The sequence below is a fragment of the Ovis aries genome, chromosome 1 (assembly GCF_016772045.2).
Source record: "Ovis aries strain OAR_USU_Benz2616 breed Rambouillet chromosome 1, ARS-UI_Ramb_v3.0, whole genome shotgun sequence".
Lineage (NCBI taxonomy): Eukaryota > Metazoa > Chordata > Mammalia > Artiodactyla > Bovidae > Ovis > Ovis aries.
In genome coordinates, this window is record NC_056054.1 from 251,635,088 (window position 1) to 251,648,132 (window position 13,045).

Sequence of the window (13,045 nt, forward strand, 5' to 3'; positions counted from 1 at the left end):
ATAAATAAAAATAGAACTATCATACAATCCAGCAAGTTCACTCCTGGGTATATATATCTAAAAAACCCTAAAACACTAACTCAAAGAGATACATGCATCTCGATACTCATAGCAGCATTATTTACAATAGCTAAGATATGGAAGTAACACATATCCATCAATAGAAGAATTGATAAAGAAGATGTGATGTATCTATATGTGTGTATATATATTATATATGATGTATAATATATTTAGTATTATTGCATTGTGTACATATACATATACATATACACAATGTAATATTACTCATCCATTAAAAAGAAGGAAATTCTGCCACATTTGCAGTAATGTGAATGGACCATCAGGGGCAGCAGCAGAGAGGAGCAACCCCACATCCAAGGAGCGGCGGGTGCGTGGCGCAGGAGGGCCGAGAGGAGCTACTCCATGTTCAAGGTCAGTAGGGGTGACTAGTCCAAGGTAAGGAGCAGCGGCTGCACTTTACTGGAGCAGCCATGAAGAGATACCCCACATCCAAGGTAAGAGAAACTCAAGTAAGACGGTAGCTGTTGCAAGAGGGCATCAGATGGCAGACACACTGAAACCATAATCACAATAAACTAGCCAATCTGATCATATGGACCACAGCCTTGTTTAACTCAATGAAACTAAGCCATGCTGTGTGGGGAGACCCAAGAGGGATGGGTCATGGTGGAGAGGTCTGACAGAATGTGATCCACTGGAGAAGGTAATGGCAAACCACTTCAGTATTCTTGCCTTGAGAACCCCATGAACAGTATGAAAAGGCAAAATGATAGGATACTGAAAGGATACTCCCCAGGTCAGTAGGTGCCCAATATGCTACTGAAGATCAGCTCCAGAAAGAATGAAGGGGTGGAGCCAAAGCAAAAACAATACCCAGTTGTGGATGTGACTGGTGATAGAAGCAAGATCCGATGCTGTAAAGAGCAATATTGCATGGGAACCTGGAATGTCAGGTCCGTGAATCAAGGCAAATTGGAAGTGGTCAAACAAGAGATGGCAAGGGTGAATGTTGACATTCTAGGAATCAGTGAACTAAAATGGACTGGAATGGGTGAATTTAACTCGGATGACCATTATATCTACTACTGTGGGCAGGAATCCCTCAGAAGAAATGGAGTAGCCATCATGGTCAACAAAAGAGTCCGAAATGCAGTACTTAGATGCAGTCTCAAAATCAACAGAATGATCCCTGTTTGTTTCCAAGGGAAACCATTCAATATCACGGTAATCTAAGTCCATGCCCCAACCAGTAATGCTGAAGAAGCTGAAGCTGAATGGTTCTATGAAGACCTACAAGACCTTTTAGAACTAACACCCAAAAAAGATGTCCTTTTCATTATAGGGGACTGGAATGCAAAAGTAGGAAGTCAAGAAACACCTGGAGTAACAGGCAAATTTGGCCTTGGAATGTGGAATGAAGCAGGGCAAAGACTAATAGAGTTTTGCCAAGAAAATGCACTGGTCATAGCAAACACCCTCTTTCAACAACACAAGAGAAGACTCTACACATGGACATCACCAGATGGTCAACACCGAAATCAGATTGATTATATTCTTTGCAGCCAAAGATGGAGAAGCTCTATACAGTCAACAAAAACAAGACCGGGAGCTGATTGTGGCTCAGATCATGAACTCCTTATTGCCAAATTTAGACTTAAATTGAAGAAAGTAGGGAAAACCGCTAGACCATTCAGGTATGACCTAAATCAAATCCCTTATGATTATACAGTGGAAGTGAGAAATAGATTTAAGGGCCTAGATCTGATAGATAGAGTGCCTGATGAACTATGGAATGAGGTTCGTGACATTGTATAGGAGACAGGGATCAAGACCATCCCCATGGAAAAGAAATGCAAAAAGGCAAAATGGCTGTCTGAGGAGGTCTTACAAATAGCTGTGAGAAGAAGAGAAGTGAAAAGCAAAGGAGAAAAGGAAATATATAAGCATCTAAATGCAGAGTTCCAAAGAATAGCAAGGAGAGATAAGAAAGCCTTCCTCAGCGATCAATGCAAAGAAATAGAGGAAAAGAACAGAATGGGAAAGACTAGAGATCTCTTCAAGAAAATTAGAGATACCAAGGGAACATTTCATGCAAAGATGGGCTCAATAAAGGACAGAAATGGTATGGACTTAACAGAAGCAGAAGATATTAAGAAGAGGTGGCAAGAATACACAGAAGAGCTGTACAAAAAAGATCTTCCTGACCCAGATAATCACAATGGTGTGATCACTCATCTAGAGCCAGACATCCTGGAATGTGAAGTCAAGTGGGCCTTAGAAAGCATCACTATGAACAAAGCTAGTGGAGGTGATGGAATTCCAGTTGAGCTATTTCAAATCCTGAAAGATGATGCTGTGAAAGTGCTGCACTCAATATGCCAGCAAATTTGGAAAACTCAGCAGGGGCCACAGGACTGGAAAAGGTCAGTTTTCATTCCAATCCCAAAGAGAGGCAATGCCAAAGAATGCTCAAACTACTGCACAATTGCACTCGTCTCACATGCTAGTAAAGAAATGCTCAAAATTCTCCAAGCCAGGCTTCAGCAATATGTGAACCGTGAACTTCCAGATGTTCAAGCTGGTTTTAGAAAAGGCAGAGGAACCAGAGATCAAACTGCCAACAACCGCTGGATCATCAAAAAAGCAAGAGAGTTCCAAAAAAAACCACATCTATTTCTGCTTTGTTGACTATGCCAAAGCCTTTGACTGTGTGGTTCACAATAAACTCTGGAAAATTCTGAAAGGGATGGGAATATCAGCCCACCTGACCTGCCTCTTGAGAAACCTGTATGCAAGTCAGGAAGCAACAGTTAGAACTGGACATGAAACAACAGACTGGTTCCAAATAGAGAAAGGAGTACGTCAAGGCTGTATACTGTCACCCTGCTTATTTAACTTCTATGCAGAGTACATCACGAGAAAAGCTGGACTGGAAGAAACACAAGCTGAAATCAAGATTGCTGGGAGAAATATCAATCACCTCAGATAAGCAGATGACACCACCCTTATGGCAGAAAGTGAAGAGGAACTAAAGAGCCTCTTGATGAAAGTGAAAGAGGAGAGTGAAAAAGTTGGCTTAAAGCTCAACATTCAGAAAACTAAGATCATGGCATCTGGTCCCATCACTTCATGGCAAATAGATGGGGAAACAATGGAAACAGTATCAGACTTTATTTTTTGGGGCTGCAAAATCACTGCAGATGGTGACTACAGCCATGAAATTAAAAGACACTTACTCCTTGGAAGGAAAGTTATGACCAACTTAGACAGCATATTCAAAAGCAGAGACATTACTTTGCCAACAAAGGTCTGTCTAGTCAAGGCTATGGTTTTTCCAGTGGTCATGTATGGATGTGAGAATTAGACTACAAAGAAAGCTGAGTGCTGAAGAACTGATGCTTTTGAACTGTGGTGTTGGAGAAGACTCTTGTGAGTCTCTTGGACTGCAAGGAGATCCAAGCAGTCCATCCTAAAGCAAATCAGTGCTTTGTGTTCATTGGAAGGAATGATGCTGAGGCTGAAACTCCAACACTTTGGGCCACCTCATGCGAAGAGTTGACTCATTTGAAAAGACCCTGATGCTGGGAGGGATTGGGGGCAGGAGGAGAAGGGGACGGCAGAGGATGAGATGGCTGGATGGCATCAGGACTCGATGGACATGAGTTTGAATCAACTCTGGGAGTTGGTGATGGACAGGGAGGCCTGGCGTGCTGCAATTCATGGGGTCGCAAAGAGTCAGACGCAACTGAGTGACTGAACTGAATGGACCTAGAGAATCTTATGCTTAGTGTAATGTCAGAGAAAGACAAATACTGTATGATATTGTTTATATGTGGAATCTGAAAAATAAAACAAATGAATGTATATAACAAAACAGACTCACAGATATAGAGAACAAAGTAGTGGTTACCAGCGAGGTGGTGGAAGGGAGGAGGGGCAAGATAGGGGTAGGGTACTAAGAGGTACAGGATTTTCAGGTGGCGCTAGTGATAAAGAATCTGCCTGCTAAGGCAGGAGACATGTGGGTTCAATCTCTGAGTTAGGAAGATTCCCTGGAGGGGGGGATGGCAGCCCACTCCAGTATTCTTATCTGGAGAAGACCATGGAATAGGGTCACAAAGAGTTGGACATGACTGAAGCAATTTAGCATGCATGTACATTAAAAGATAGACATTACTATGTATAAAATTGATAAGCAATAAGGATATATTGTACAGCAGAGGGAAATATATCTATTATTTTTAATAACTTTAAATGGAGTATAATCTATATAAATGTTGTACACCTGAAACTAAAGTAATATTGTAAATCAATTATACTTCACTTTAAAAAAGAATATTAAAAAAATAGAATGAGTCCCTGATTTCTGACTTGGATGGTGGGTGCCTGGTGACTGTCAGGCACGAGATGAGGGAGACCAGGGATTTCCATTTAAAAAGAGAAGTTGTAAAAAGGGCAGATTGTGGGGTGTGTGGAAAGACAAAAGGAAGGGAAGGCAGAGAAAGAGAAGTCATAAAAAGAGGGCAGATTATGGGGTATGTGGAAGAACAAAAGGAAGGGAAGGCAGAGAAGTCTCAGGTAAGGAGGATACTTCCACCTGGTACAGGTTTCTGTTGCAGATGAATTTGCCCTTCCACACTGGAGGCTTAGTGTTGGTTCTCTAAACCTTAAGAGTAGCTCCAACTGCAAAAACATATTCTCAGGAAAACATATGGATGGAGATCAGAGAGCAGCAGCTTACTGCGAGGTTTCCGTCTTAGTCAGCTTGGGCTGCTACACGAAATACTGCCCACTGGTGGTTTCTTCAACAGAAACTTGCTGCTCACAGTTCTGGAGGCTGGGAAGCCCAAGATCAAGGTACAGACTGGATTCCTGGCGAGGCCCCTCGTGGAGGTTTCTAGACTGCTGCCTTCTTGCTGCGTCCTCACATGGCCTTTCCTTGTGTGTGCTTGTGGAGACAGGGAACTCTCTGTCTTCCTCTCCTTATAAGGATCCCACCCTCATGATCTTATCTAAAGCTGATGACTTCTGAAAGGTCCTGCCTCCAAATACCATCACATTAGGCTTAGGGCTTCAACAGATGAGTTTTGGTGATGGGGGAGTTTGTGGCACAGTATTCAGTCCATAGCAGTTTCTTTCAGTCAGAATGGGAAGTGTTCACTCTCAAGGCCACAGTCTTTATAAAGGTCCTGTGTCACGTGGACTCTTGGCATGCATGGCTCCAAGATGTCCCCAATTCCTTACAGGAAGAAGAAATTAAGCATTGACTTACAGAGCTTAATGGGGTTTCCCTGGTGGGTCAGTGATAATGAATCTGCCTGCCAATGCAGGAGACACAGTTTCAATCCTTGGGTGGGGAAGATGCCCTGGAGAAGGAAATGGCAACCCTTTCCAGTATTCTGGAAATCCCGTGGACAGAGGAGCCTAGTGGGCTACAGTCCAAGGGGTTGCAAAAGAATCAGACACAACTTAGGGACTAAATAACAACAAATAGAACTTAACAGCAAAGCCCCTTTGAGCAACCTGCCAGGATCAGGCTGGTTCCACTGACTTTTGTGGGCTTATTGCAGATCCTGTTCTCCAGCCTGGAAGAGTGGCGTCTGTGGCACAGCTGATTTATGGAGAACGATTATTTCCCCTTGTATCCCTGCCCTTATTCCCCACCCCTTCTTTTATCTGCAAGTAAATTTAAAAAGGGGGGAAATTACATGTGTGAATAGAGTAATTTCCAGGATAAACCCAGGAGCACATTCTTGGTAGCTATATAAGGTTTTGTCAACAGGAGCATGTTTGACTAGTATGGCTGTGTGGAGAACAAAAACCATTATCTCCAAACACACGAGGCTAGAAGCATTTTTCTTGGAAATGCAGAATAGTTTAAATTATTGCCATGGGAAACAGAGATTTTACTCTGGCATGAACTCACTGGTTTTTAGTAACAAAAATGTTTTTCAAGATTTGATGTTGACAATGTCACTCCTCAGTGTGTGCCAAGGGTTAGGCTGTGGATTCTTTCTCAGTCTGCAGCAGTGAACTGCCTCTGTCCAGCGATCTGCTCTCCAGTCATGGAAAACCAACACACCAGCCTGTCTCAGCTTCAGAAAAGTGGTGAGAGGAATTGTCAAGGTTGATAAGATATCACTCTGTGTATTGGTTTTGCCCTGCTAATAGCTAAATGCTTTAACAAGTTTATCAGTCCCACTGGTCTGATACATATGTTAAAAACAGGAACTGGGGTTCCAACGGCTCCAAAGAAAACAGGACACGTATTGTTGGCTTGAATATTTCCTTCTTGCAGTAAATCGGAGTTCAAAGAAACTACAGAATTAAGAGGTAGGCTTTTCATGTGTAATTGCACTCAACAAACATTTATTGTTTAAAAATTCCTTTAATGTTTCCTTCTTGACACAGTGAATCTTTTACAACAGAGGTAGCTCAAATCCAAACACCAAACTATTTCCAATTGAGGTTATCAGAGGTTATCTGTAGGGCCAACAAGTGGGGGAAAACTAGGCTCTTCTTTGATTTTCTTCCCTTTACTCCCTTTTCTTTGCACTAGCTTCAAGCATCCAAAGAACAGCCTTGTAAAATAAAAAGAACATGGATTCAGAGTTTCTACCCATCCTGTTAGCTTATTGCAGGCAGACTCTTTACCGTCTGAGCTATCTTGGAAACTCCAAGAATACTGGAGTGGGTAGCCATTCCCTTCTCCAGGGTGTCCTCCCAACCCAGGGTTTGAACCCAGGTTTCCTGCATCGTTGGCAGATTCTGTACCATCTGAGCCACGAGGGAAGCCCCATTTGAGGCTACACCAATCCACATTTCCTAAGGTCTCATCACTGAGCAACAATTACCCAGGCTTCATAATCCACTGGATTGACCAAGTCTGGCTTACATTATAGTGTAGGAAGTAAGAACTCTCTTACAGGAGGCCAAAACTCCTCGAAAGGAGACAAAATAGACCTGGATGCATATGTGACTGTCATTCAGTCATTCAGTGCATTCAGACCCAACCACTGCGTAAAGATAAAGAACTCTGGGACCATCTCTACTCAGATATCTGTATTGAGGTTCCCAAGGATTGTTTGGCTGGTTGGAGAAGACCTGAGATTGGATGGTGAAGACATCTTCAGGAATTTTAAACAGAATTAATGTCAGAGAGGGTCAAAGAGTAGGGACGTTCCTTAGGTGATAGGTAGGAGAAGCTGTGGATAAGTGGCATCCAGGGTAAAGGTACTGATGGAAGCTGTGGCTTCAGCATCTAGGGTCTCCTGAAGCCCATCCTTGAGCCCCTAAGGGTCTGTGGCGTTCAGGACAGGAGCTGTCGCTGTGGCAGCTACCTGCACAGACAGAAAGTTAGTGTGGTACAGGCCAGAGAAGGCAGACATGGGAGCAGACAGAAGGGAAGGCAGTCCTGCTCTGAACATGAGAGGGAAGGCTGGAAGAATCTGGGGATGTTCCTGGTAGAGCAGCTCAGATGACAGGAGGCCTCCTTGGAAAGACTCTACAAGGACATCAGGCTGTGATCCTAAAAAGACCCCAGGTACCAGAGGCTGACTGCTGGCCTCTGCACCCATTTCAACAATTCTCACACAGGGCTGAGAATTTCCTTCTTAACTGTTCACTGGCAAGTATGAAGATTTCATTCATCTGAAAACAGTAATGACTTAATGTTTATCATCAGGGAATCCATGCCATCTACAGTACAAGTGTTCTATTGTTCTCCTCTTAGGCTCGGTGGAAAGAGGGAATCACTTCTTTGGCTTTCAGAGACTTCTGTCTTCACAATGGGCCTGAGATCAGCACTGCAGAGAGGAGCAGAGGCTCTGCGCAGCCTGGGGACTTGCCCTGTCCCCCTCGACCTATAGTGGGTAGAGGCATGATTCCAAGCTCAGTGCTTTTTCTGTTATACCCTCTACTTTGTCCCTGGTCAGACAGGCCCTATGTTTTGTGCTGAAGGTTTCCTTGCATCAGGGCAGGAATACAGACGCAGATGTAGAGAATGGAGTTGGGGATACAGGGTGGAGAAGGAGAGGGTGGGATGAATTGAGAGAGCAGCACTGGCATATATACACGACCATGAGTAAAAAAGATACCTAGTGGGACGCTGTCGTACAGCACAAGGGAGCTCAGCTCAGTGCTCTGTGATGACCTAGAGGGGAGGAAGGGAGGCTCAAGAGGAAGGGGATATTGCTGTACATGAGAAACCAACACAACATTGGAAAATTATTATCCTCCAATTAAAAATTTAAAAAATGTATCAAATGTGAGCCTAATAGATGGGTTTACTGCAAGGAGATCCAACCAGTCCATTCTGAAGGAGATCAGTTCTGGGTGTTCTTTGGAAGGAATGATGCTGAAGCTGAAACTCCAATACTTTGCCACCTCATGCAAAGAGTTGACCAATTGGAAAAGACGCTGATGCTGGGAGGGATTGGGGGCAGGAGGAGAAGGGGACGACAGAGGATGAGATGGCTGGATGGCATCACTGACTCGATGGCCGTGAGATTGAGTGAACTCCGGGAGTTGGTGATGGACAGGGAGGCCTGGTGTGCTGCAATTCATGGGGTCGCAAAGAGTCGGACACGACTGAGTGACTGAACAGAACTAAACTGAATAGATGGGTAGAATACTAGACTTGTAAAGGTGCAATGAATTGATGTTTACACTTTTCCAATATTAAATAAAATTCCTTAAGTGAGAAAAAAGATTTAACTGCATCACTCATGCTCACCTTCATCCCTGTGACTGTGACAAAGATCACCAACTACTTCCCTGATCTCTACCTCGACCACTTGTGTGATGGTATTGGCTATCTTGCAAACAGCTGGAAGGCACCAGGATCCATGATCCTCCTGAAATGTGGGCACTAGGAACGCATCACTCCCACTAATGGAGGCCTTTCTTTACCCCAGAGTGAGAACCAGGAGCTCTGCTTCCTCCACCCCTCCATGAGGAAGGAATAACCCATCTATCCAGGTCTAGGGAACTTTGGAAAGATTCCAAGGACCCTGACCCTGGACCTGACAAGGTCCAAAGAAGAAATTCAGTTCCAAAAGGAAGAGGTGTGTGTAGAGACCCAAGAAATGCTCCTGGGGAGCCTCGGGCACATAGTGGGTTGAATAAAAGTTCACTTAGGTTTTTCTGTATGATATTATGGAAAAACCCAAATGAACTCTTTGGCCAACCAAACAGAAAACAAGAAGCCATCGACGAGTGGGACAGCTTTACTTCCTTTGAGCTGCTATATCAGGATCCAAAGTCTGCTCAGGAGACAGCCTCTCCATCCATACCAGAGCATCCAGTGGATACCTATTCATGGCTGAGAGAAGATTCTGGATGAACTCAGAGCAAAAGATAGCTCAAAAGAGGATTACTACACATGCCTGTTTGGCTTCCCAGGTGGTGCCAGTGGTAAAGAACCCACCTCCCAGTGTAGGTAGACATAAGAGATCTGGGTTCAATCCTGGGGTTGGGAAGATCCCCTGGAGGAGGGCAATGCAACCCACTCCAGAATTCTTATCTGGAGAATCCCCATGGACAGAGGAGCCTGGGGGGCTACAGTCCACAGGGTCACAAAGAGTCGGACGTGACTGAAACAACTTAGCATGCATAAAATTAAACCTGTCAGGGGTGATGGGGAGCAGACCACAGGAGAGTCACACTGTCTGGGGAAATGTGGGGATTACCACATCAGTGGAGCGTGGTGACACTGACCTCATGAGACTGAGAGGAAGCCCAGGCAAAGGCACCCTTCTCTTTGTAACCCCATGGGCTGCAGCCTGCCAGGCTCCTCTGTCCATGGGAATTCTCCAAGCAAGAATACTGGAGTGGGTTGCCATGCCCTACTCCAGGGATTCTTCCCAACCCAGGGATCAAACCCATGTCTCCTGCATTGCAGGCAGATTCTTTACCATCTGAGCCACCAGGGAAGCCCTTCCTGAAGCCACCATAACTGAAACCAGGGAATCAATCCTAGTTCCAGATCACCAGGCCTTGGACTACTGGGGTTTGCATGTGTGAGCTCAGTTGCTCAGTCATGACTCTTGCAACCCCATGGACTGTAGCCCACCAGGGTCCTCTGTCCTTGGGACTCTTCAGGCAAGAATACTGGAGTGGGCTGTCATACCCTCCTTTAAAGGATCTTCCTGATTCAGGGATCACACACTCATTTCTTACATCTCCTGCATTGGCAGGCAGATTCTTAACCACTTAGCCACGTGGGGAGCCCTTGGGGTTTGCACACTACTTACCTATTTGTGGAGGTGGATATTCTTTTCCCTCAACAAAACCTTTTGTTTGCAGAGCTTGGACAAACAGGGTTGTGTACTGAAGAAATTTCCCAAGTCTCTGCCCATGATTTTGACTGAGGCCAAACTACTTGGGTGCACACTTTGTTGGCTCCAAGATTATACTATGGACTCAGTTTTCCCCAGGTGAAATTATTGCCTTATAGCACCCTGACAGGCCCACCAAAAGGTAGGATTAGTGTGTGGGTCACCTGAAAAATCATGTGAACCCCTTGATCTGCAAGTCTCTGTGTTTGGGGCAACTTAGTAAATAAAGGGTGGAGCTTCCTGGGAATTCTGGTGTTTAGCATTAATCTTCTGCCAATGATTTACTTCCCTTGGCACTGTTGAATTGAAGATTAGGTGGTCACTTATCAGAAAGCGCAGTAGGAAAAAACTTGTCATTGCTGCTAAGACCACAGGTATTGGCCAACTACAAGTTTCTGGCTAGAAGGTAAGCTCTGATTTATTGGATTTGTATTTTCTGAAAGAGTAAAGCAAAAAAACTAACCACTAATGAATGAGATGTTTGCTCTCCTGGTGTTGGCTGGAGTTAGAGCTTATGTTGAAGGAGGGGGAGGTGCTGCAGGTATCTGCTCAGAGCCTAGGTTTTGGGGACAGGCAGACTCAAGTTAAAGTCATGGCTCTGCTAACTGTGTAATCTTGGCAAGTGATTTAACCTTCAGTTTGCTTCTTCTTAATTCCATTAGTTTTTCGGTAAGTTGTCTTGGATTTTCTCTATAGGCAATCATATTTTCTACAACTAGTGATATTTTTGTCTCTTCCTTTCTAATATTCATAGTAGAAATTCTTTTCTCTTGTTTCATTGCATTGGTTAGACTTAGCAGAATGATGGGGAAAGTAACATTGATAATGGACATCCATACTATATTCCTGGTCTTAATGGGGAGGTTTCAAATGCTTCGTATTAAGCATGATCATTGCTATATGTTCTGGTAGACACTGTCAGTTTAAGAAAGTTTCCTTGTGCTTTTAAAAAATCATGAATGGATATCAAATTGGATGGATATCTTGTTGTCAGCATCTATTGAGCTAAAATGATCATACAGTTTTTCTTTTTTAATCTATTAAAATAATGCATTTCATTAATAGTTTTCCTACTAATTAATTATTTTCCTATTGCAAATCATCCTTAAATTCCTCAGGTAAAACCTAATCAATGTACCTTTCTTTTGAACATTGCTGGATTTGATTGGATCACATTTTATTTAGAATTTTAAAAATCAAAGCATATAATTATTAAAGAAATGCAAATAAAAACCACAAAGACATATCACCTCACACCTGTCAGAATGGCTAGCATCAAAAAGTCTATAACACATGTTGGTGAAGAGGTACAGAATAGAGAACTCTCATACAGGGTCCGTTGAAATGTAAATTGGTACAGCCTCTATGGAAAACAGTATGCAGATTCCTCAAAAAACTAAAAATAGAATTACCATATGATCTAGCAATTCCATTCCTTGGTATATATCCAAAGAAAACAAAACCATGAATTTGAAAAGACACATGTACCCCAATGTACACAGCAGTACTATTTACAACAGGCAAGATATGGAAGAAACCCAAGTGCCTATCAATAAATGAATGGATAAAAATATTTTATATATATATATATACACAATGGAATTATTACTCAGCCATAAAAATAATGAAATTCTGCCATTTGCAGCAATGTCAAGGGACCTAGAGAATATTATGTTTAGTGAAACAAATCAGACAAAGACAAATACTGTATGGTATCACTATCATGGGGAATGTAAAAAGTAATATAAATGAATGCAGACGCAACACTAAACCAGACCCAGAGAGAGAGAAAGCAACCTAGTGGTGACCAAAGAGTAGAGGAAAGGGGTCGGGGGCAAACAGGGGGAGGGAATGAACAAATATGAACTACACTGGATATAGAATTGATGAGCAACAAGGGTATATTGTCTCGCAAGGGAATTATAGTCATTACTTTGTAATAACTTTTATTGGCATATAATCTATAAAAATACTGAATCACTATGCTGTATACCTGAAAGTAATCTGATATTATAAATCAACTATACTTCAATTAAAAAACTAAGCTTGAAAGTGATATTCATATATTATCTTCATGTGTACTATATCTTATCAGGTTTTATGAATATAATTTTTAATGAATACTGTTGATTTTAGGGAGCAGGCCAGGAGAAAGGGGTGGACATGCTGACGAAGCTCCAGTTCTCCCTGTCGGTCACCCTGCTGTTTGCCTGTGGCTTCCTCTACCAGTTCACCCTGAAACCCAGCTGCCTCATCTGCTACCTACCTTCCTACAAGTCCCAGCAGGGGCTGGAAGCCCTCCTGGGCCGTGGGCGCAGCATCGTGTTCCTAGAGACCTCGGAGAGAATGGAGCCAACCCCGCTTGTCTGCTGTGCTGTGGAGTCAGCTGCAAAGGTTTACCCCGAGCAGCCTGTGCTGTTACTTATGAAAGGGCTCAATAATTCCATGCAGCTGCCCCCAAACTCCACTTCCCCAGCCCTTTCCCTCCTCTCAGCAATTGACAATGTTTTTCTCTTCCCTTTGGATATGAAAAGCCTGTTTGAAGACACACCATTGTTTTCGTGGTATACTCGAGTAAGTGTTTAGAGAACCTCAGAATCCCAGTGTTGGGAGAGACCATAGAAACTGGATCCAACCTACTCATTTTATAGATGGGTACACTGAGGATAGATGGGTGGGGAAGA

At 43.3% G+C, this 13,045-nt stretch overlaps 1 protein-coding gene across 6 annotated transcripts in view; it reads left to right on the plus strand.

Annotated features, from left to right (window-relative positions):
• A4GNT (alpha-1,4-N-acetylglucosaminyltransferase) overlaps positions 1–13,045 on the plus strand; it is a 36,682-nt gene that overhangs the window by 15,193 nt on the left and 8,444 nt on the right. For 2 of the 6 annotated variants that reach the window (XM_042236697.2, XM_042236692.1), the window contains exons 2-3: positions 328–435; positions 12,498–12,935. In XM_042236697.2, the coding sequence (XP_042092631.1) occupies positions 427–435; positions 12,498–12,935 (447 nt within the window). In that variant the 5' untranslated portion in view covers positions 328–426. Of the gene's footprint in view, positions 1–327; positions 436–10,696; positions 10,768–10,932; positions 11,031–12,497; positions 12,936–13,045 lie in introns of those variants that run through there. The other 4 variants (XM_060395477.1, XM_027966510.2, XM_042236700.1 and 1 more) reach the window with 4 other exon arrangements.